Consider the following 21,595-nt stretch of genomic DNA (forward strand, 5'->3'; position numbering starts at 1 on the left):
CAGGTCTCTCCAGAGATGCTCAATTGGGTTTAAGTCAGGGCTCTGGCTGGGCCATTCAAGAACAGTCCCGGAGTTGTTGTGAAGCCACTCCTTCGTTATTTTAGCGGTGTGCTTAGGGTCATTGTCTTGTTGGAAGGTGAACCTTCGGCACAGTCTGAGGTCCAGAGCACTCTGGAGAAGGTTTTCGTCCAGGATATCCCTGTACTTGGCCGCATTCATCTTTCCCTCGATTGCAACCAGTCGTCCTGTCCCTGCAGCTGAAAAACACCCCCACAGCATGATGCTGCCACCACCATGCTTCACTGTTGAGACTGTATTGGACAGGTGATGAGCAGTGCCTGGTTTTCTCCACACATACCGCTTAGAATTAAGGCCAAAAAGTTCTATCTTGGTCTCATCAGACCAGAGAATCTTATTTATCACCATCTTGGAGTCCTTCAGGTGTTTTTTAGCAAACTCCATGCGGGCTTTCATGTGTCTTGCACAGAGGAGAGGCTTCCGTCGGGCCACTCTGCCATAAAGCCCAGACTGGTGGATGGCTGCAGTGATGGTTGACTTACTACAACTTTCTCCCATCTCCCAACTGCATCTCTGGAGCTCAGCCACAGTGATCTTTGGGTTCTTCTTTACCTCTCTCACCAAGGCTCTTCTCCCCCGATAGCTCAGTTTGGCCAGACGGCCAGCTCTAGGAAGGGTTCTGGTCGTCCCAAACGTCTTCCATTTAAGGATTATGGAGGCCATTGTGCTCTTATGAACCTTAAGGGCAGCAGACATTTTTTTGTAACCTTGGCCAGATTTGTGCCTTGCCACAATTCTGTCTCTGAGCTCTTCAGGCAGTTCCTTTGACCTCATGATTCTCATTTGCTCTGACATGCACTGTGAGCTGTAAGGTCTTATATAGACAGGTGTGTGGCTTTCCTAATCAAGTCCAATCAGTATAATCAAACACAGCTGGACTCAATTGAAGGTGTAGAACCATCTCAAGGATGATCAGAAGAAATGGACAGCACCTGAGTTAAATATATGAGTGTCACAGCAAAGGGTCTGAATACTTAGGACCATGTGATATTTCAGTTTTTCTTTTTTAATAAATGTGCAAAAATGTCAACAATTCTGTGTTTTTCTGTCAATATGGGGTGCTGTGTGTACAATAATGAGGAAAAAAATGAACTTAAATGATTTTAGCAAATGGCTGCAATATAACAAAGAGTGAAAAATTTAAGGGGGTCTGAATACTTTCCGTACCCACTGTAAAACAAGGTTAGAGTATAAATAGACTTACAAATAATAGGACATATAACAGAATGGCGTACGCTCATGTGCAAGTGTTAATGTATAATGATATCGGAAGTACTTCAGGAATAGTTGCGTTCTAATTCCTTCGTCATTGTTTACATGCTTGAAATGGTCTATAAGTGGGTCCACGAGGTGGCAACTTTCATCGTTGAGCTGTTGATTTCACAAAGAATTGCAAGATGTAATAACCATTAAACAACAGGAGACAAAGGTGTAAACAACAACAACAACAACAACAACATTGAATGCACTTCAAAAAACATGCGTGTGGTCAGGAGATATCTGCATTTGTATAACTTCAGTATGAAGGAAAATAAATAAATTTTTCTGTGTCTAAACTCCTGAAGAGAAATAATCCTGTATCTCACAGCAGTCGAAGCATGCATGTCTGTGTAAGTGCTCGCAGTTAAAGGAAGTATATTTCCGATAAGGCCTAATGATTGCGAACTGCTCAGCAACAGCTGAAAACACCCACAAGCCCACACGTGTTTGGAGAAAATACAACAGTCCCAAGTTTTGACTCTGAAGGATGCAGCAAATGCATTTATTTAATTAAATTGTATTATTTTTATGTTTTATAATCATATTAGGTCATATGATGATTACTGTATTTCCGCTCACAAATTGAAGACCTCTTAAAATGATATTCCAGACTTTTTTCAAATATTAAAGACGTTATTACCTCCAATTTTGGAAAACTGGATTTAAGACATTTTAGGGCTTTTAAAGGATCCATGAGAATGATAGTCCCCTTAGATTTATAATTCAGGTGTTTCTGCAACTGGGATCAGTCCTTTAAATATAAATTGGTCTCAGGTAGAGGGATACTTAGATTTACATTTATCAGATAAATACCTTCTGCTCAAGTAGAGCTCTTCGCAGCGAGACCCTTTGCTCCAACTCTTTCCTCTCACGGTCGTGCTGCGCGTCAGTCTGCATCTTGATCTTGCTCTGATAGGCATTCAGTAACTCCAGCTCCTGTTGCAGCTGCATCTTTAGCACCTGACACTCAGCCTCTTGAGCCTCATCCAAACGCAACTGAAGAGCAAGACAGAATGTGAGGTTACATTTAGCATTAAAAGATGTAGAATGCATTCTTGAAACCTGTAAAATTTACATAAATAGTTAGCACTTTTCCAGTAAAGATAGGACACTCACAGCTTGTGTGGACAGCATGTCATTGATGGAATGGTCGTACTGCTCAGCGAGGATGGCTAATTTTCTGGTCTGCTCCTCCTTCAATCTCTTCAGCATGAGCTTGTGGTCAGTCTTGGGTGTGGTCTCCAGAAGTTGGTTACGCAGAGCCTTAAACTGTCGTGTCTGAATCTTACATGTGTCTTGGAACTGCTTCTTGATCTGCAGCTCTTTGGACTAGTACAGATAACAGAAGAGGCAGGCGAGAGCCATGAGAACATCAGGAAATGAAAAAAATAACACTATAGAGTTAATGCAAGAGTTACTTGCATTAACTCTATAGTGTACACTAAACTAGTACACACAAAAAAGTATGCACTACAGAATAAAGAAATGCATACTGGCTTGGAACAACATGAGGATGAGTAAGTGCCTTTAAAAAACAAATGTAAGGGTTTTTCAGCATAACCACAAGACACTGGCCCTTTATTGTGCCACATACCTTAAGACTCTTGGGCTGTTGTCGGACCTCCATGACATGTTTTCTGCGCAGCTCTCGCTCTCTGCGTTTGTTGTACTCCAACTGGTTGGTGAGCTCCGTCTGGTGCTGCAAGCGGATCAGCTCTGTACGCATCTTCTGAATGGTACCCAGCTGCCTCACCTCCAACTCCTGCATGGATTCATGATGGCGTAGCAGCATGGCGTGTTCAAGATCTTTCTGTGTCTGACGCTTATTGAGCTCCTGAATCAAGAAAGTACAGACAGAGTTAAAATGTCTAAATGAACTGGAGAGCAGAAACGAAAGGTGCAATACAATTGAAAGGGAACATTTATGTCTACTGATGCATTTGGACACTTTCTATGTCACCCTTAGAGTCACATGGCAACAGCGAAAAAAAAATATTCTAGTCCTAACTTCACTTTTCTGAGCACTTATTTCAATTACTTTTAACTTGTTCTCAAGGTGATTCAGTCTCCCTCAATTTCACACAGGTGTTCTAGCAGAGTAACCACAGGTGTAGTTCATCACAATAATCTGAGCAAAATAAACATTTTCCAATCATTAGAAAAGTGACATTACCTCCCGTACAAGGTCCTGCTCCACATTGTGTCTCGCAATAACAATTCGGCGTTTAAACCGGCGACACTCAAGCTCCAGGTATTGCCGCTGTCGGCGGAGCAGGTTGGCCTCCTCCTCTGCCTGGTAGTGCTGAAAGTTCTCCTTCTGCTTTGAAAGCCACTCCTGCTTCTCCTTCTTAGGGGTGGACTGGTTCTCATTGAGTTCCTGAGCACAGTGTGAAAAAAATAATGGAGAGCAGAGGTTGCATTAGAAACACTCTTTACCCAGAGTTGCAAAATTTCCATCGTAGTCTACTTTTATACAGCATACTTGTTTTTATTTTACAAGTACTAGGGCTACATTCAGGGGCATAGCATCCATTATAATGACATATACACATGACAGTGGGCAGGACTATCTGATTTTTGACTCCAAGCGCAAGTCTGGTGAAACCATGGAACTCTACGCTGAAAGTTCTTCCTGTCATTCAACCGCTGCAATGTTTCTATCTTCTGCAGAACACAAAAAAAGATTTTTAGAAGAATATCTCAGCTCTGTAGGTCCACACAATGCAATGTGAATGGTAACCAGAACTTTGAATCTCCAAAATGCAAATAAAGACGCATAAATGTAATACAAAATCTGAACCATTTTTGGGCTGCCACCAGCAATTTTTCACACTCAAATTTAAAAGCTAACCATTTTGTGGACTAATCAGTCCCCCCACAATCAGTCTAACTTTCAGTTCATGCACCACCCCCATTTCTTAATCAAATATCTCTGCCTAAATGTCATTAGAATGCGGAGATCCTACCCTTTGCAGTGATGTATGACGTTTTATCATCGATAGTTGATAACATTATTCAGATGATTTGTTTAGCATGCTTTTCCTGCTGGATGGCATATTTTGTTCTGGACATCTATGATATAACATTGGATTATTCACACAAGCAAGCTCACAGACAAGTAAACAATGGCTAATTTGTTAGGGAACTGCCTAAGTTAAAAGCAGAAATAAAATGTTTAGCTATTTGGGCCTTACAGCAGCAGTGATCGGTGCATAAAATGTCTATGTCTACTGAAGGAATCCAGTCAATTTTTTGAGAGAACAGACCAAAATTTTACTTTTTCTCTGTACAGCCGTGGCCAAAAGTATTGGCAGTGACATACATTTTGTGTTTCGCAAAGTTTTCTGCTTCAGTTCTTGTGGTGTTGATTCACAGTGTTTCTAGATTATTGTGCAGAGTGATCGGATGCATTTCAAATCATTGCCCAAAAAAATTTACTATCACAAAAACCCAAATTTCACTGTTTTTGGCCTTGGCACAAAATTACCTGCTAACATTATTTCACGAATCGTATCAGCAGCACCTGGGAAAGTGTGTACTAGTCATGTGAAATCACTATCGTTCTGCTTGAAATATGAGAGCAGACTGATTTCTAAAAAAGGAGGGAAGAAGTGCTTCCAATCACTGTGTTTTGTTAGCAATGGTTACCTCTAAAGAAAGACGTGCAGCCATCATCGCTTTGCATCAAAATGGCCTCACATGCAAGGAGAATATTGCACCTGAAAGAATCATTTACTGGATCATCAAGAACTTCAAGGAGAGAAGGAGGCTTCAGGACATCCCAGTGTCCAGCAAGCACCAGGACCACAGGTTGGTGTGAGTGCATCTGCACGCACAGTGAGGCGAAGACTTATGGACAATGGCCTGGTGTCTTGAAGGGCAGCAAAGAAGCCACTTCTTTCCAAGAAAAACATAAAGGACAGACTGAAATTCTGAAGGAAGTACAAGGATTGGACCGCAGAAGACTGGTGCAAAGATATTTTCACTGATGAAGCCCCCTTCCGACTGTTTGGGACATCTGGAAAATCGATAGTCCGGAGAAGAAAAGGTGAACATTACCATGAGTTCTGTGTCGTGCCAACAGTGAAGCATCCTGAGACCATCCATGTGTGGGGTTGCTTTTCATCTAAGGGAGTGGGCTCTCTCACAATTCTGCCCAAAAACACTTCCATGAATAAAGAATGGCATCAAAATGTCCTACAAGAGCAACTTCTCCCAACGATCCAGGAGCAATTTGGTGATGATCCATGCATTTTCCAGCATGATGGAGCACCAGGTCACAAGGCAAGTGATAATGAAGTGAAATTATGGGAATTACATTTTTTGGGTGAACTATCCAGTGTGAATTATTAGGCGAACAAAAAGCTATACCTAAACACTTCTTACGTGCACATACCTCTTTCAGTTGCTCTTTGCGTAGCTTGTACTCTCGTTTCTGTGACTCCAGGAAGCTACTGAGCTCTTTCTTCTGCTGGGCCTGAATGTGCTGTTGGAACTTCTTCTCATCAGTTGAAAATAACTTGGCCTTCGGGGCAAAACATTCATAAAATGTAAGAAAGACAAACAAAAGGCTCCACAACAAAGTTGCCAATGTAAGAGAGTTTCATGCCAGATGACGGAACTATAACTTTCCCGATTGGGCAAGCTATTATAGCATACTGAAAACATTGTAAATAATTTTTTTTTAAAGATAAAATGACACATAATACAAATATTTATCAAAAAATGTATTAATTTCTGTGGTGGGACCTGACCCATTGGGTCAGCCATGAAACTAGTCAGGAAAAAAAATCCCCATGTCATCTTGATCTCCCCCTTTATGATTACATTAACTCTTTCCCCGCCAGCGTTTTTAAAAAAAAGTTGCCAGCCACCGCCAGGGTTTTTGACGATTATCGCTAAACTTTAATGGCCCGCAGAATATTTTCTTCCATGAATATATGAAGATGCTATATATCAAAATAAAGATCTGGACCTCTGCTTTTAGGCAAAAAAAAACGATTTTATTTTATCTTCATTTGTTCTTTTTTTATTGCGACTTGAACAGAGGTAGGTTTTGTCAAAAAACAACATTTCAGACAAAAAGCTGAGAAAAAGGCATGTTTACGTCTGATATTTTGAGCTTCTCATACTCCACTTCTTCATGTTTGAGACGATCGCAGTCTGTTTCTTTGATCAAAGAGTTGCGTACTCTTTCAAAACATGCGGAGGGGTCTTCCTTACTGTATAACACCTAAAACACGGAAACCCGGAAAATTCCGTGTTTGGCGGGGAAGCGTTTTTTCATAAAACACGGAAAATTCAGTGTTTTGCGGGGAAAGGGTTAAAACCACTAATTTTTCAACTGTTTTGTGCCTACATCTCTACGCTCTTTGCATATTTTCACACAATATATAGAATTAAAAACAGAATTTTAATCATTTTCAGCATAGGCTGTTTGTCTCACATATCCACAAATGTCTGACTTGTGACTGGCAAGTGATTTAAAAACTTTCAAATGTTTAGATGCAGTAGACCTACCACTTCGCTGGTGTTCGCGTTTCATGCCACTGTTGTGGGTGATCACTCATGGGTGATCTGGTTGAGCTATGATTCCACCAAACAACGAGTGCAAAAGACATATCCCATCCTGTACATGCGCTCTTGATCCGATCTTGATCAGCTCTGATTAAGATTACACTTTTTTTCAACAAAGTTTACAAATTGTGTGATCATCAAGATTGATTATGCCTTGTGGGTCTTAGAAATAACCATAATATTCCGACACGGCATACTTCAGCAGCTTGGCGGAGGGAAATAAAGGTTCAGGCTTTGACATTTCAGTCAGAGACTCTGCCGTGCAGTCAGTGCACGTGGCTTTTAAAATGAAGTGACGGTTCAATGAAAAAGGAGAGGTACGTCGCAATTTAGAGAGTTATTTGATTACGTTTATATGATGTGTAAAAATTATGCAAATTCTCTTAAATTAACTGATATTTACAATGGAATCTTTCATTCTTTACTTGGATTTTACACAGAAAAAAATTCAGTAATTCCGTGAATTATAAATGTCAACGGTTTGATAACAGTCTCTTTTTAAAACCGTGGTATACCATGAAACAGTATCACCGTATCAATAGTATCTTTGTTAATGAACCTGCCCAACAATTGTGTGCATTTGGGTATGGGAAGACCATATGCCATGTCTTGTGTGTGCTTACATCTTTTTCCATGGCTGTTTGGTTTTTTTTCACCAATTTTTCCATCTCTGCGGCAAAGCTGTTTCTCTGGGCCTCCAGCTCTTTGTCCAGTCTCAGCCTGTGCTCATCCATCTCTGCTTTCAGCTTGTTCTCCAGAGCCATAAGGTGCTTCTGGTGCTGCCGTCTCATGCGCTTGTAACCAGACATCTGCTCCCTCAGCTCAGAGTCCTGCTCGTGTTCCTGCATCTGCCGTGTCACCTGAAGAACCGAAGAGGAGAAACATACAAGGAAATAGAGGAAAAGGGAAGAGTAAACAAAAATGATTAGATGGCATCAAAGAAACTTTGTATGAATGTTGAATATTTCAAGAACTTGAGACTGGGCATTTACACCTTGCATTAACATGCGTTTCATATCCGGATAGAAACTGGATATTTTTATGGCTGGATTGAATTTACACCTTGCAGTAAAATGTGTCTCCACAGTGATCGGATAGAGATTAATCAAAGTCACCAGTGCAAAATTGAAAAAACTACTTGCATATTACAAGAGGCTGTGGTAACTGAAAAATCTCCTTTAACAATTTTTTAAAACATTGATGGATAATTAAAATGCTTTCCATCACCTGGACAGTCAGAGATTTTTCTTCATTGAAAATATTTTGGCTGCCACCAAAGCCAAATTTCGCACCGCAAATTTTTATCATATCCATCTTGCGCTCTACATTTGGTAAGTGCTAAATACAGTTGAAGTCAGAAGTTCACATATACCTAGCCAAATACATTTAAACTTAGTTTCACAATTCCTGACATTTAACCGTGGAAAACATTCCCTGTCTTCGGTCAGTTAGGATCAATATTTTAGTTTAAGAATGTGAAATGTCAGAATAATAGTAGAGAGAATTATTTTTTTCAGCTTTTATTTCTTTCATCACATTCCCAGTGGGTCAGAATTTTACATTCACTTTATTAGTATTTGGTAGCTTGAGATGTTGCTTCAATATATCCACATAATATTCCTTCCTCATGATGACATCTATTTTGTGAAACACACCAGTCCCTCCTGCAGCAAAGCACCCCCACAACATGATGCTGCCACCCACATGCTTCACGGTTGGGATGGTGTTCTTCGGCTTGCAAACCTCACACTTTTTCCTCCAAACATAACGATGGTCATTATGGCCAAACTGTTCCATTTTTGTTTCATCAGACCAGTGGACATTTCTCCAAAAAGTAAGATCTTTGTCCCAATGTGCACTTGCAAACTGTAGTCTGGCTTTTTTTATGGCAGTTTTGGAGCAGTGGCTTTTTTCTTGCTGAGCAGTCTTTCAGGTTATGCCAATACTGGACTAGTTTTAATGTGGATATAGATACTGGTCTACCCATTTCCTCCAACGTCTTCAAAAGGTCCTTTGCTGTTGTTCTGTGATTGATTTGCACTTTTCGACTCAAACTATGTTCATCTCTAGGAGACAGAATGAGTCTCCTTCATGAGCGGTATAATGGCTGCATGGTCCCATGGGATTTATACTTGCGTACTATTGTTTGTACAGATGAACGTGGTACCTTCAGGCATTTGGAAATTGCTCCCTAGGATTACCAGAATTGTGGAGGTCCAAAACAAATTCTGAGGTCTTGGCTGATTTCTTTTGATTTTCCCATGATGTCAAGCAAAGAGGCACAGTGTTTGAATGTAGGCCTTAAAATACATCTAAAAGGTACACCTCAAATTGACTCCAATTAGCAAGAAGCTAATTGGCTAATTGCCTAAAGGCTTGACCTAATTTTCTGGAATTTTCCAAGCTGCGTAAAGGCACAGTTAACTTAGTGTATGTAAACTTCTGACTTTAACTGCATGCTTCTCTTCTGAAACTTGCAAGAGAAGCCTGGTATCAGGTGAGTGTTATGGGAGCCATATAGTGATTTTAAAACAGGAGAGAGATAAGATTTTCCAAGTGTATTTCAATAATCCATGGGACATTGTTGTTTGGTTAACAAGACTGCAAGATGGCATGCAGTGTCTGTTGTGTTCTTCATGTTTCAATGGCAGAATAAACAGGCAAGAACTTGCAACACAATGCTTTAACAAAGGAGGAATGTAGTGTCATATAATTAATTACTTGTTTGTATCTGGATAACGAAAACACATTCGCATTTACACCTTTGAATGTGGTCAGAATCCATCCCTGACCAACTCTGAATGTGGTTTTAATTAATGCCATCTTGATCAGATTACTTGAGTGCATTTACACCTGTCATTTTATGTGGTTGAATGCAATCCGATAGCGATCCGATAACCCATTTTCAAGAAGAAAACAAATCTGAATTTAGGATAAAATTTAAAACCAACTCAAAAGCACACAAATGCAAAAATCCAAGACTTATGGAATGTGTTGAAACAATAATTTTTTAACCAAATAAAAATTAAAAACTAAGCAAAAGTGACCCAACAATAGATCTTGTGAATACAGCAAATATTTTGCATATTTTTTTATATATCTTTTCTGTGTACTCAAGTAAGAACACCAGGTAAATGGGAGTCAGTGACCTACCAGAGACGCTGTGCGAATTGTGGCAAAGTGCTCGCGGTTGCGATGGTGCTTGCGTTGTGGGGGCTGGGCAGGTGCTGCCAGGGCATCTGTAGGATCAGGACATGTCTCAGGATCCTCATGGTAAACTTCCTCTCCTTCCTGAAGTTCACAAGAGCAAGAAAATGTATATCAGGCATAAAGATTTTTACTGAGATGTAGAGCATCTCTGATTTGGTGTGTACTGGAAGAGCAACCTTTGAAAGGCTGAAGTTTTAAAGCTGTGTAATTTCTGCACCACTAGCGTCAACAAATGGAACTGCAATAATAAATTGTTTTCTAACAGATTTCCCCAACACTCCCCCGTTTGCCAGTTGTTGCACAAACAGATAGCCCCGCCCCATTCATGCCATTGGGCGGAGCCATTGCTGCTTTGTCGTCAGGATGCTTAAACAGCGCAATGTTTTGATAGCACCACAGAGCCACAGTGTTTGGGAAATAATCCTACAGATGGCTTTCGTATAAATTTCCTTGCATATTAAGATGGGTTAAGACTATTTTAAGTATTAAAACATGTATTTTAACAAAAGAAAATGACACTTTAACTTAAGAAGAGGTATATAAACATACAGGCTTGAGATGTATAACCGAACTGTTAGACATCACAGTGTGGTCCTTCTCCAGGTCGAGGTCACTCTTGTCATCAGCAGCATCTGGAAGGCTGTTCACAGAGCTGCTCTGAGAGCTTGCGCTGATGGACATGCTGGGAATGGACTGGTTACTGCCTACACTGCTCACTGTGCCTGTACGCCCAGCACCATGCTCCGGCTCCTAAATACACAGATAAAGGATGTTCAGTGGTCAATCAGTACAAATACAACAAAACAATTCTGTACCTCCAGACAATGTTAAAATTACTGACCCATATTGTTGACCTCTAGTTAAAATTCTTATACTAGGAAAGGTTTGAGATCTGACCTCATCTCCCTCCTGGGTCTCGGTTGTCGGACCATTGTGGGCCTCCTGAAAGAGGATCTTTTTCATCTTGCGGTACTGCAGGTTGTCCAACTCTCGGACAGCGTCTTTTGTCCGCAAAATTAAGTCAATCAGGACAGATTCTGGCCTCTCTCGCTGGATGAAGGCATGCTATGATTTCAACAGATCAAGTAGAAAACAAGGATGTTAGCGGAGAAAGTATTCCCGTTGATTACTGTGAAAAATAAAAAAAGTGACACAAAGTTTGTCCACAAATTACAAATCTGTCAATATTTACTTTCACCATGTCATTCCAAACCCAAATGCAGTTATTTTTTCTGTGAAACACAAAAGGTTTTTTGAAACTCTTAATGAAGCATTCATTTTTAAAAGGAAGTTATGCTCAATCGACGGCATTAGAGGCATAATGTTGATTACCACAAAAGTAATTTTGACTAGTTCCTCTTTTTCTTTTTTCTTTTATTAAAGAAGGCAAAAATAGGGGTTACAGTGAGGCACTTATAATGGAATTTCATAACAATAAAATACTCAATGTTTAAAAAGTATAGCCACAAGACAAAGGATGTTTGTTAACATGATTTTAGCATGACAAAATTACTAACCTTTTCTGTGTAAATTTATAGCCAATTTTACAACTATATTACAATTATATTATATGATGATGTAATGTCAACAAACCCTAAACAACTGTAAAAATTACAATTTAAACAACCTTACAGCTGAAATAATACACGTTTTAACAAAATAATTCATACAAGTGCTTTTATAAAATTTTAGACTTCAAATTTCTGTTTAAACCCTCCAAAAATTGGCCACATTCACTTTGATTGTAATTGCCTCACTGCAACCTCGATTTTAGCTCTTTTTAAAGAAAAGGAGGAATGAGTCCAAATTAATGAATATGCCACAAATGCTGAAGACTGAGCATAACTTGTATTGAACCCGGAACATTCCTATAATTTAAAGTCTTCCCGTTCACTGCAGCTCTCAAATTTAATTTTCCATTCGTCATTTTGAACTGGCACACTTGCATTTGTTCATGATTAATGCGAGAATCAATACTGATTGGTGTAAATGATTTCAAACACATGTAGATAAGAAAACATGTGAATGATATATATCAGTGTATCGGTGGAGGGGAAGATTTTCAGTGAATAATGGCCTAAATTTCGGTCTGGCATCAGAAGACTTATAGCACATGAGTGACATGAACATGGTCGCTATGAACTGTATGGAAAATATCTATGTTAAGATTCTTTGAGAAGTTATGTTCCTCCGAAAAAGTAACAGTGTAAAGGTTTGGAACAACATTAGTTTGAGTAAATAAAGACAATTTTTATATGTGGGTGAACTATACTTTAAACTTTGAAAGTTTAAAGAAAACACCTGCAACAAATCATCAGAGTGTGGTCTGTCTTGGGGGATTTTCTGAAGGCAAGATTCCACAAAATTTCTCAAATAATCCGTCCTGGAGATAAAGAATAACACGGCAGGTTTAATCAATGACTGAGGACTGCACACTAATACAAACAGATTTTTTTACAAGTATATGAGGAATCACCATTCACTTGACTGCAGCGTGGGGCTCTCATTCTGCGCTATGTGGTATAAGGCACTCATCGCATTCATGTTAAAAAGAGGGGGCTTCCTTTCCGCTAGAGCAACAGGGAGAACCAAAAGTAAGACGTAGCCTTTCACAACATTAAATAAATGCATAATTGATTTAATGTAGAGCAGCACTTGTGCATCATCACCTAGTTCTATGCAGGTAATACCAAGAGACCAGACATCAATCTTTCCATCATACTGTCCCTCATCCATGGCTAGAATCACTTCAGGGGCCATCCTGTGTGCAAGCGGAAAGTTGTATTAGAGATGCACAACGCAGTGTTAATTTAGTTCTTATATGGTACAAAGACAATCAGTGTGCATACCAATATGGTGTCCCCACAAAAGAGTTGGCTGGAGAGGCGATGGAGGCAGAACCGAAGTCTGCCAGTTTGACTTGTCCAGGCTCGGTCAGCAGGATGTTCCCAGCTTTAATATCCCTAAGTAGAGAAGATGACGTACACAGAATAGTCAAAAGTGGGGTGGTTTGGGTGCCTGGGTAGCTCAGCGAGCAAATAAGCTGACTACCACCCTTAGGAGTCATGAGTTCAAATCCAGGGATTGCTGAGTGACTTCAGCCAGGTCTCCTAAGCAACCAAAATTTGCCCGGTTGCTAGGGAGGGTAGAGTCACATGGGGTAACCTCCTCGTGGTCACTATAATGGTATAATGGTTCTCAATCTCGGTGGGGCGTGTGGCAAGTTGGGCGTCGATGACGTGGAGAGTATTGTGAAGCCTCCACACACGCTATGTCTCCGTGGTAACGCACCCAACTAGCCACGTGATGGGATGCGTGGATAGATGGTCTCAGACACGGAGGCAACTGAGAGTCGTCCGCCGCCACCCAGATTGAGGAGAGTCACTACGCACTTATGAGAGCATTGGGAATTAGAGAGAAAAGAAAAAAAAAAAAAAAAAAAAGTGGGGTGGCTTTCTTTGACAACAACAGGCAGTGCAGTATCCAAACAAAGTTCAGTAAAACCTCATGATAAGGGATTGCATTAATAATATTAATAGCGTTTCAACCGTTGTGTCAAATGAGGGCATGCTAATGTGTGCCAGGGCCAGTTGGATTACCACGGTCACTTCAGGGTTTCATCGTGCCTCCTCGGGGCCAACAGGCAAGCGCCTTTGCCCATTACCCTTGGGCCACAGAGGGCCAACTGGGGATTGAGGCAGGGTCAATGTCAGAGGCAGCATTTAGCGAGATGCTCATGCTATGTTCCATTCAATATGTGGGATATTCCTACTTGATATCTCTGACCATAAATGCATTCCATTGCCATCATGCTCAGAAGATGACATTTAAACAAACAAAACTGCAATGCTCCCGTAAGTTTAGCAGGGGCTTCAACTGTCTCCATACATCTCCTAGCAACCCAACTGATAAACAATGCTGCTAAACAAACATTTGTGCTACAGTTGTACGCTCATTAAAATGGTTTAATTTACAGTGTTTGTACACTGGTCTCGGCAAACATTTGTTAAACTAGCTTTAATATCTTGTATTGTAGGACCTATGACTCATTGATATTATTTAATAAAAGTGAATGTTTATCATTAATTTTGTACACCTCTGGATCCCAACATGTTTGTGTGACATCACACACCTGCATCTCCACTGAAAAAATTGCAGACACAGTACAAATCTGTTAAGATGCACAATGGTTAACAACTAACCGCTGTTAGTTGAGAGCCCAATGGAGGGAATGCTGATCAATTTTGGTCTCGCAGCTCGAGGTACGAGGTTACTGGCCCCAGCTGACCAGTTAATAGCTCTGGCTCGCACTGGCCCGATAGTGGAAAACCAGCTAATGACTCTTAAGTGCTTTTGAGGAAGCACTTTTTTGTCTGCTTCATTACAAGAACCGGCTCATTTGTTTGTGAATCGAACTACACTGTTCGTACAGAAGGTATATTGTGTGTGTGCAGCCAGCAAGAACAATGCAATAGACAGCTTTGAATTATTTTGCAGCACCGTCTTTTGCACGCATCACAATTAATTCAGACTGGCAGCTCAGCTAAAACCATTTATTTTGCTGTGGTGCTGTAGATTTAATACTTGAACTGTTATCAATTCCAAACACTACTCATGATACAGTGAATTTACAAAGCATGTTCATAAGCCAAAAAATACCAAGTAGACTCAATGGTGCACACACACACGCACACACGCACGCAATTGAATTGGATAGTGAAAAAAGCACTAACCTGTGAATCATGTTATGGGAATGAAGGTAGGCAAGGCCCTGCAAAGCACCATGGGTAATTGCTGCAATCTCAATTTCCTGAAGAGGCTTTTTGTGAACTAAGGATAAAAATATAATAATGGGTGTATGGTCACCAAACTGACAAATCAATCATTTAAAAGGAGATATTAGAATATGTTAGTCTCGGTCACCATTCACTTTCATTGCATCTTTTTTCCAAACAATGAAATCAAATGGTGGCTGTCAGTCTGCGCGTAAACAAATATCAGGTAAGTGTGCACATCCCAACACAAGTTGGGTACAGGTGCAGAAAAAAATAACAAATGTAGAAAAAGAGATTAGACTGTACAGATATTATAGCTCCAAACATTTAGAAAAAAAAGTTATATTTTGACCAATTTAGTCTTTTGTTTTTCTCCTTCTGTGTTTGATGGAGAAAGAAAGTCATAGGGGTTTGTAACAACATATGGCTGGGTAAATAATCCTTTTAAGTCTAACAGTCAACTTGAAATATAATAGCATAAATCAAAATATTATAGCTTAGTATTCAGGATTCACTTATGCGTTGAGCATAATTGATGCTTGAAAATAAATTAGCAAACCCACCTTTTTGAAGAAAATATTAATACACGTTTCATAAAAAACAGAATGGTATCTCACCTTCAAGGAGATCAGAGGCTGACCCCAAACAATACTCCATAACAAGCTGAGGAAGGAAAATTAAATATTTCATAAATATTTAGTAGTGTTGGGGTAAATGGACAAAGGATACAGTTGTTGTTGAAATACTCATTATGATGCTTCACCAGAGAGAGAGAGAGAGAGAGAGAGAGAGAGAGGAGAGAGAGAGAGAGAGAGGAGAGAGAGAGAGAGAGAGAGAGATCTTACCCATGCTGTGTGTTCCCGCAGGTAGCATCCTTTATATTCTATGCTGTTTGGGTGTTGTATTCTCTGGAGGAATTTGACTTCCTTAATGATATCCTGCCATTTCTAAGTAAAGAGAAGATTAAATAAAACCAAAAAATGAGCAATTATCTTGAAAATAAGTGCCCCTCATTCCATTAATATACAGCTCTTTCGAAGTGTGCAATGAATTCCAATAGGCAGATCAGTTTCCACATATATGGACATATCGACTCACATATGGACAAGCAGACTGGACATATCGACTCACTAACAAAGGTCTGAAAAAGAAAGTTAGTCCTAAGAGCTTCTGAAGCATAAACATAGATTACATCTAATACGATTACTGCTAATCTGAAATTAAATGGGAAAACACAGCCACCCACTAAACTATGAATGGCCTTTGCTTCAATATGAGGTGTTACACGAGAGATTAAATGTGACTGCAGCAATGGATTTTTTAATTGTTGCATAAGAAGGATTGTATGATGCTGAGCCAAGCCATTGTTAGTGAAATGAGATTGGATTGCCTGTGATGTATACATATCACAGTTGTTATTGGTTCTGAACCAATTATAATAAGGGACAGCACACAGAAAACATTACTTGATTGAATTTCAATCATAATGTCAAAACTCAAAATGCAGAGAACTGTTGAATCCACAACAACAGTTGCATGACTGTGTAATGACAATGGAATTCAGGAAAACTGACCTCATTGGACTGTTTCCCACTATAGGACATCTTTTTGATGGCCACCACCTCTGCAGTCCGCACATCTCGGGCCTGAGCAGGGAATACATCAGATATTTCACAATTTAACAAAACATTTTGTTGGCACTTGAAAAGAGTACAGAAATTTCTTGAAATTTGTAACAAAAAAAAAAAAGAAATTGTTTGCACAGCTGAGAAGTTTATTTTAAAATTATTTAAACATTTCAAAATTCTTTGAACAAGTTACAAACATGTTACCAAAGTTTGGGACAAGTCGGAATAGAATTTAGAACTTAGAGTTATATAGAAACTTTTTTTTTTAAACTAGCTACTTTTTATTCCATGCTAATTTATGTTAGGTAATATTTAATCTAACATATTGAATAGTTCTCCCCCAAATGAAAATGATATTTGTGTCTTTATTGCTTAAAGTACACATGCAAATTTTTGCCCTGTTCATACCTCAAGCGCAGTTGAATTTGCATATGTTCAAGACCCTCAATGGATAACAACAGACGACACATGAAATACGTACAAAATAAACAGCACCGAAACTGCCATGACCGATCTCACGAAGGTCTGTGAAGAGCTTCTCGGGGTCCTCCTTGAAGAAGAGCTCTGCGATATCGGGGTCCTTCAGGCTCCCTGCCCGGTTGGTGGTGGGCATGCTGCGAGCCAGGGGACCCGCCGCACTCCCAGAGGACTATCTGGCTGTGCGACTGCGACGCGTCAGGCCCTGCTGGTTACTCATCTGCCAGAGGGAGGCAGTATATGCATTGAAACCTGCAGTAGAAACACAAATGTCAACACACATGTAAATAATGAAAGGTTTGTGGTTTGTCATTGATTGCTTTGTGTCAGTTACCCGGCTCCTCATTGTCAATTTAAGCTGTTTAAGTCAAAGGTCTGGCTACTCTTAACTAATTGGATCACAGTAACGGTCATAACCTCAGCTCAGGATACTGATTCCAAATAGGACCTCACCTTTTCTGTCTATAAACTGTAAATAAAACAGCTTTAAAAGTATGACAGCTGACGTGCTGCCAGCTTTCTCATTGACCTGTTCTGCTGCATTCTTATCGCATCTTCTGGCTTTTTCAGGTTTGGAGGGAATTAAATCGATGTGTTACCAAGCCGTCAAAGTGTGGGTGTATTCATAAACCATTATAGACGATTAGCTGGATGGACGCTCCTAAGAATGAATGACTGAACTATACTGTAACTGAACTATACTGTGAAATTGGGGGGGAACAGGTGTCTGTGAAGACCACTACAGAACCTATGCAGGAGTTCTTACAGTTCAATGGCAAATCCATCCAAGTCAAGTAAATGTTATTTGTATAGCGCCTTTCACAACACACATCATTTCAAAGCAGCTTTACAGAAGATCAGGCATTAACAGACGATAAAACTGTAATGTCTATAATGTCGAATCATCGTTGTGTAATTAGATAAAATACGATTGTTAATCGTGTTTAAAAGTAATTAAATTATAATTATATTAATAACCCCAGTGAGCAAGCTGAAAGCGACTGTGGCAAGGAACACAAAACTCCATAAGATGTTGATTAATGGAGAAAAATAACCTTGTTGGGAGAAACCAGACTCACTGTGGGGGACAATTCCCCTCTGGCTAACATCATGAATATAATGTAAATATTACTTATGTATAGTTAAAGTCATGGTTTAAAATTATTAAACTAAGTAAGTGTTAAGGGTCAGTGTTTAAACATCGATTTTGTTTGAACTGTAAGATTAATGACTAATGTCTTTGAAGTCCATCCTGGATTAACTGCAGAAGTTCACATAGGTGTAATTGTCCTTGTTAATTTGCTGATGAAGGCTTTTGTTGGCAATTGTTAGTCTATGCATTCCATTTCAAGATCATAGTCCATCAATAGACCGAGTTGATCCAGGCAGAGATCAGGGATGTGAAATGCAGTTCAACCTGGCCGGTAATTTCAGTGAGGTTCGGAGTGGTCCATCCTAAATCCAAGGTTCAGACAATGGCATATGAAGTATCCCATGTCTTATGGTTGGAGTTGGCATCAGTTCATCCTCTGAAGTCCATCATAATAGACTGAAGTGATGTTTGGCTGGCACCGGCTGCAATTAGTCATCATCACACAGAGACACGTAGCAGTGGAGTCCAACACGAAGCAGGAATGGTGCTAGACATCCCTCCACTATCTTTACCATACTACTGAACAAGGGCACTATAGCAGCATAAATCTGAGTGGACTTTTACTTATACAAACATGAAAATGTGTGAACCACTTTCTATGCTTTTAAGGAAAGTGCTTTCAAATATGATGAGAGCACAATATTAGAGTCCCTAAAATGAAGAATGGTCCAGTGTGTCTGGCACAATACTGAATTAAACTAAAGCATTTGTGTAGGATAAATCTCCTTTTATTTTCTGCTTTACTGCTGTCATTTCTTAGCACATGGTCATCAGATCTACTGAGAAGAGCATAGACAAAATCATAACAACATTTCCTCTTAAGAGTCTTAAGGAATCCTGCTCACCACAGCTATGGGTAAACAACAGATTTAGCTATTCAAGACTTTTTTTTTAAACACTCAAGCAAGTAATGTCTATTACTTCAGAAATGTAACACAGAAAGGAAGCTAGAGTCACAAGACAGGTTGAGGAGGGTGACTACCAAATGCGTAACGGTTTGGCAGGCTTGGATTTTATTTATTTTCTCCTCTTGAGCTATAAAATAAAACAAAGGGTAAATCTTTGACACCTAGAAGACCAAGATGAAGAGAGTGGTCAATAATATAGCCTAATATGTGACCGCTGTTTCAGCAAAACTTCAAAGGTAGTGTGGAACATTGTATGAGAGAGTCAGTTTCACATGGTTGCTAATGACAAACTGTGCAATTTTAAAATAAACCAGATTTGTGAGATTTTTAATTAAAGGAATAGTTTACCCAAAATCCACAGAATCCATGTCTTCTGAAGTTAAATTATTGGTTTTGGGTGAGAAACAGACCAACGTGTAGCTGCTTTTTTACTATTAATCTAAAAATCTGCAGTTACATTTTGGTCTGTTTCTCACTCAAAATAGATTTCATCACTTTAAAAGACATGGATTAAACCATTTGAGACGCATGACTTATCTTTCTGCTGCCTTGATGTCCTTTTTTTGGAGCTTGAAATTTTGGACCACACTGTATGAACAAACACGCATCATGTATCCTTTAAAACTCTTTGTTTGTGACGAGGAGGGGGGGCGTGGCTGGGCCGGGCCGTGATGAAGCACGGCCATTGCTGAATAAGCTGATCGAGATAAGGGGCAGCTGTAGATGCCGGTTCGAGAGAGACGCACACAGCTGCGTAGCATGCGTGTCTGTGCCATTTTGCTTTATGTTGTTTTAAGTTCATTTATATCATTAATGATTATGTTTACTGTTCAGCCAGTTTCCGCCACCTCCTTGCCCATCGCAGAAACCCAGGAGGGAGGAGGGATGCGCTGTCGCGCAGTCCTCGCTGCTGCCATCCGCCAGGGAAGCAACCGCGGCTGTCTGCCTTGGGACGGTGGGGTCTCTGCCGGCCGGCGAGAGCCAGAGGAACTGTAGCCATCTGCTGAAAAGGGGAGGAGTGGTTCTGTCCGCCAGGGGCCGTAGGACTCACTGCTGTCCGTCGGGAGAGGAGCAAGCTGGCGTACCCCAGAGGGTGGAGGAGTGGTTGAGGACAGGGCAACAGCGCGTCCAGGAGCTGGCGAGCAAGTTTTTCTTTCCCTCTCCCAATGCCTCCCCTCGTCTCCCCCCAGATTCACATGAGGCAAGGTGGACTATTGGCTGACAGAACAAGTCAGGCTTCCTAAGCAACCAATTGGCCCGCTTCTAGGGTAGGTAGTCAAGTTGGGTTAACCTCTTAGTGGTCGCTAAAATATGGTTCTCGCTCTCTGTGGGGCACGTGGCGAGTTGTGCTTGGACGCCACGGAGAATAGCGTGAAGCCCCCACACAAGCTATGTCTCTACGATAACGTTGAAGGGTGAGGGTCAAAAATCACTTGTCTCTTCAGATATATCAATACATATATATATCCTTTTATATCAATATCTATCTATATTCTGTTGCTTAACTTCTTTAATAAAGTGATGAATTAACTATTTGCATGATCACATAATTAATTCTATTTTCTTATGCATAATTGAAATATACTTTGAATCATATGTGTGTTGAATGTTAATTAGTCTCTTTTAGGAACATTCCAGAGTCTCTCTGTCCTGCACGTCGGCTGAAGGTCTTTTGGGGGATAAGCTTATTTGTGACGCTCTCCGCCTCTCAGGGGAGGGGATCAGGGGGAATGCGTTAAACATGTGTTCCAGATGTATTATGTGTTTGATTGTTACCTTTCCATGACTAATTATATGATTTAAAGTCCTATGTAATAATACCTGAATAGTAGAAGTGTGATTTTCTCTTATTATTTCTTTAGGGAAGAAATGTATGTTATTTCAACCCTCTCCTCTGCCCGAGGAGTGAATATTTTATCTCTCTGTTTTGGTTTAAATGGCCTGATAATGTGTGCTCTGGCTCTCTTGTGCCCAGAGAAGGACTGTCGTTCGTCAGTGTTTTGTGTGTGCGTTTGACCTTCTACCTAGGTTTTGAACCAGGGATGCACACCAGGCCGACTCGAAGACGCCCGACCATCTGCAAGGTCACTTCAGATGTAAATCTCAGGCGTGGACGACAAGTGCGCTGATTAATGTTGATAGGCCATTTAACTATCTATATGTTGTGACTTTATGTTCTTTTAGCCAATCAGGAGTAAAATAATGGAATGTACGTCCTTGCAAATGGTATAATTGATGTAAGATTTTGTGTAAGGTACGAGTTAGCTTTCGATCTCCTCGTGAGACTTTGTCGCTGGCTCTACCAATTTCACTGCAAACTATTCTTCAGTAAATTTTGATTCTTTAATTGAATTTCTCGACTCCTGGTTTTCTTTCTCCATATCTGGTCCGGGTCTTAACTGTTATACCCCTAACAACGTGCTCAACAAGCCACGTGTTAAGATGCACGGATTGACTGTCTCAGACACAGAGGCAACTGATTTTCTTCCTCCGCCACCCAGATTGAGGTGATTAACTATTTACCACGAG

At 40.2% G+C, this 21,595-nt stretch overlaps 1 protein-coding gene across 2 annotated transcripts in view; it reads right to left on the minus strand.

Annotated features, from left to right (window-relative positions):
• Positions 1-21,595, minus strand: part of LOC127624741 (serine/threonine-protein kinase TAO1-like) — a 31,634-nt gene that overhangs the window by 4,658 nt on the left and 5,381 nt on the right. For both annotated transcript variants that reach the window (XM_052099596.1, XM_052099595.1), the window contains exons 3-20: positions 17,010-17,257; positions 16,475-16,546; positions 15,746-15,847; positions 15,518-15,563; positions 14,859-14,955; positions 12,975-13,088; positions 12,795-12,886; positions 12,602-12,695; positions 12,427-12,508; positions 11,023-11,190; positions 10,675-10,875; positions 10,069-10,206; positions 7,539-7,775; positions 5,735-5,863; positions 3,512-3,715; positions 2,933-3,172; positions 2,455-2,667; positions 2,152-2,334 (exon numbers count right to left, since the gene is read on the minus strand). In XM_052099596.1, the coding sequence (XP_051955556.1) occupies positions 2,152-2,334; positions 2,455-2,667; positions 2,933-3,172; positions 3,512-3,715; positions 5,735-5,863; positions 7,539-7,775; positions 10,069-10,206; positions 10,675-10,875; positions 11,023-11,190; positions 12,427-12,508; positions 12,602-12,695; positions 12,795-12,886; positions 12,975-13,088; positions 14,859-14,955; positions 15,518-15,563; positions 15,746-15,847; positions 16,475-16,546; positions 17,010-17,141 (2,544 nt within the window). In that variant the 5' untranslated portion in view covers positions 17,142-17,257. The remainder of the gene's footprint in view (positions 1-2,151; positions 2,335-2,454; positions 2,668-2,932; positions 3,173-3,511; positions 3,716-5,734; positions 5,864-7,538; positions 7,776-10,068; positions 10,207-10,674; positions 10,876-11,022; positions 11,191-12,426; positions 12,509-12,601; positions 12,696-12,794; positions 12,887-12,974; positions 13,089-14,858; positions 14,956-15,517; positions 15,564-15,745; positions 15,848-16,474; positions 16,547-17,009; positions 17,258-21,595) is intronic.

The sequence above is a fragment of the Xyrauchen texanus genome, chromosome 31 (genome assembly GCF_025860055.1).
Source record: "Xyrauchen texanus isolate HMW12.3.18 chromosome 31, RBS_HiC_50CHRs, whole genome shotgun sequence".
Classification (NCBI taxonomy): Eukaryota; Metazoa; Chordata; class Actinopteri; order Cypriniformes; family Catostomidae; genus Xyrauchen; species Xyrauchen texanus.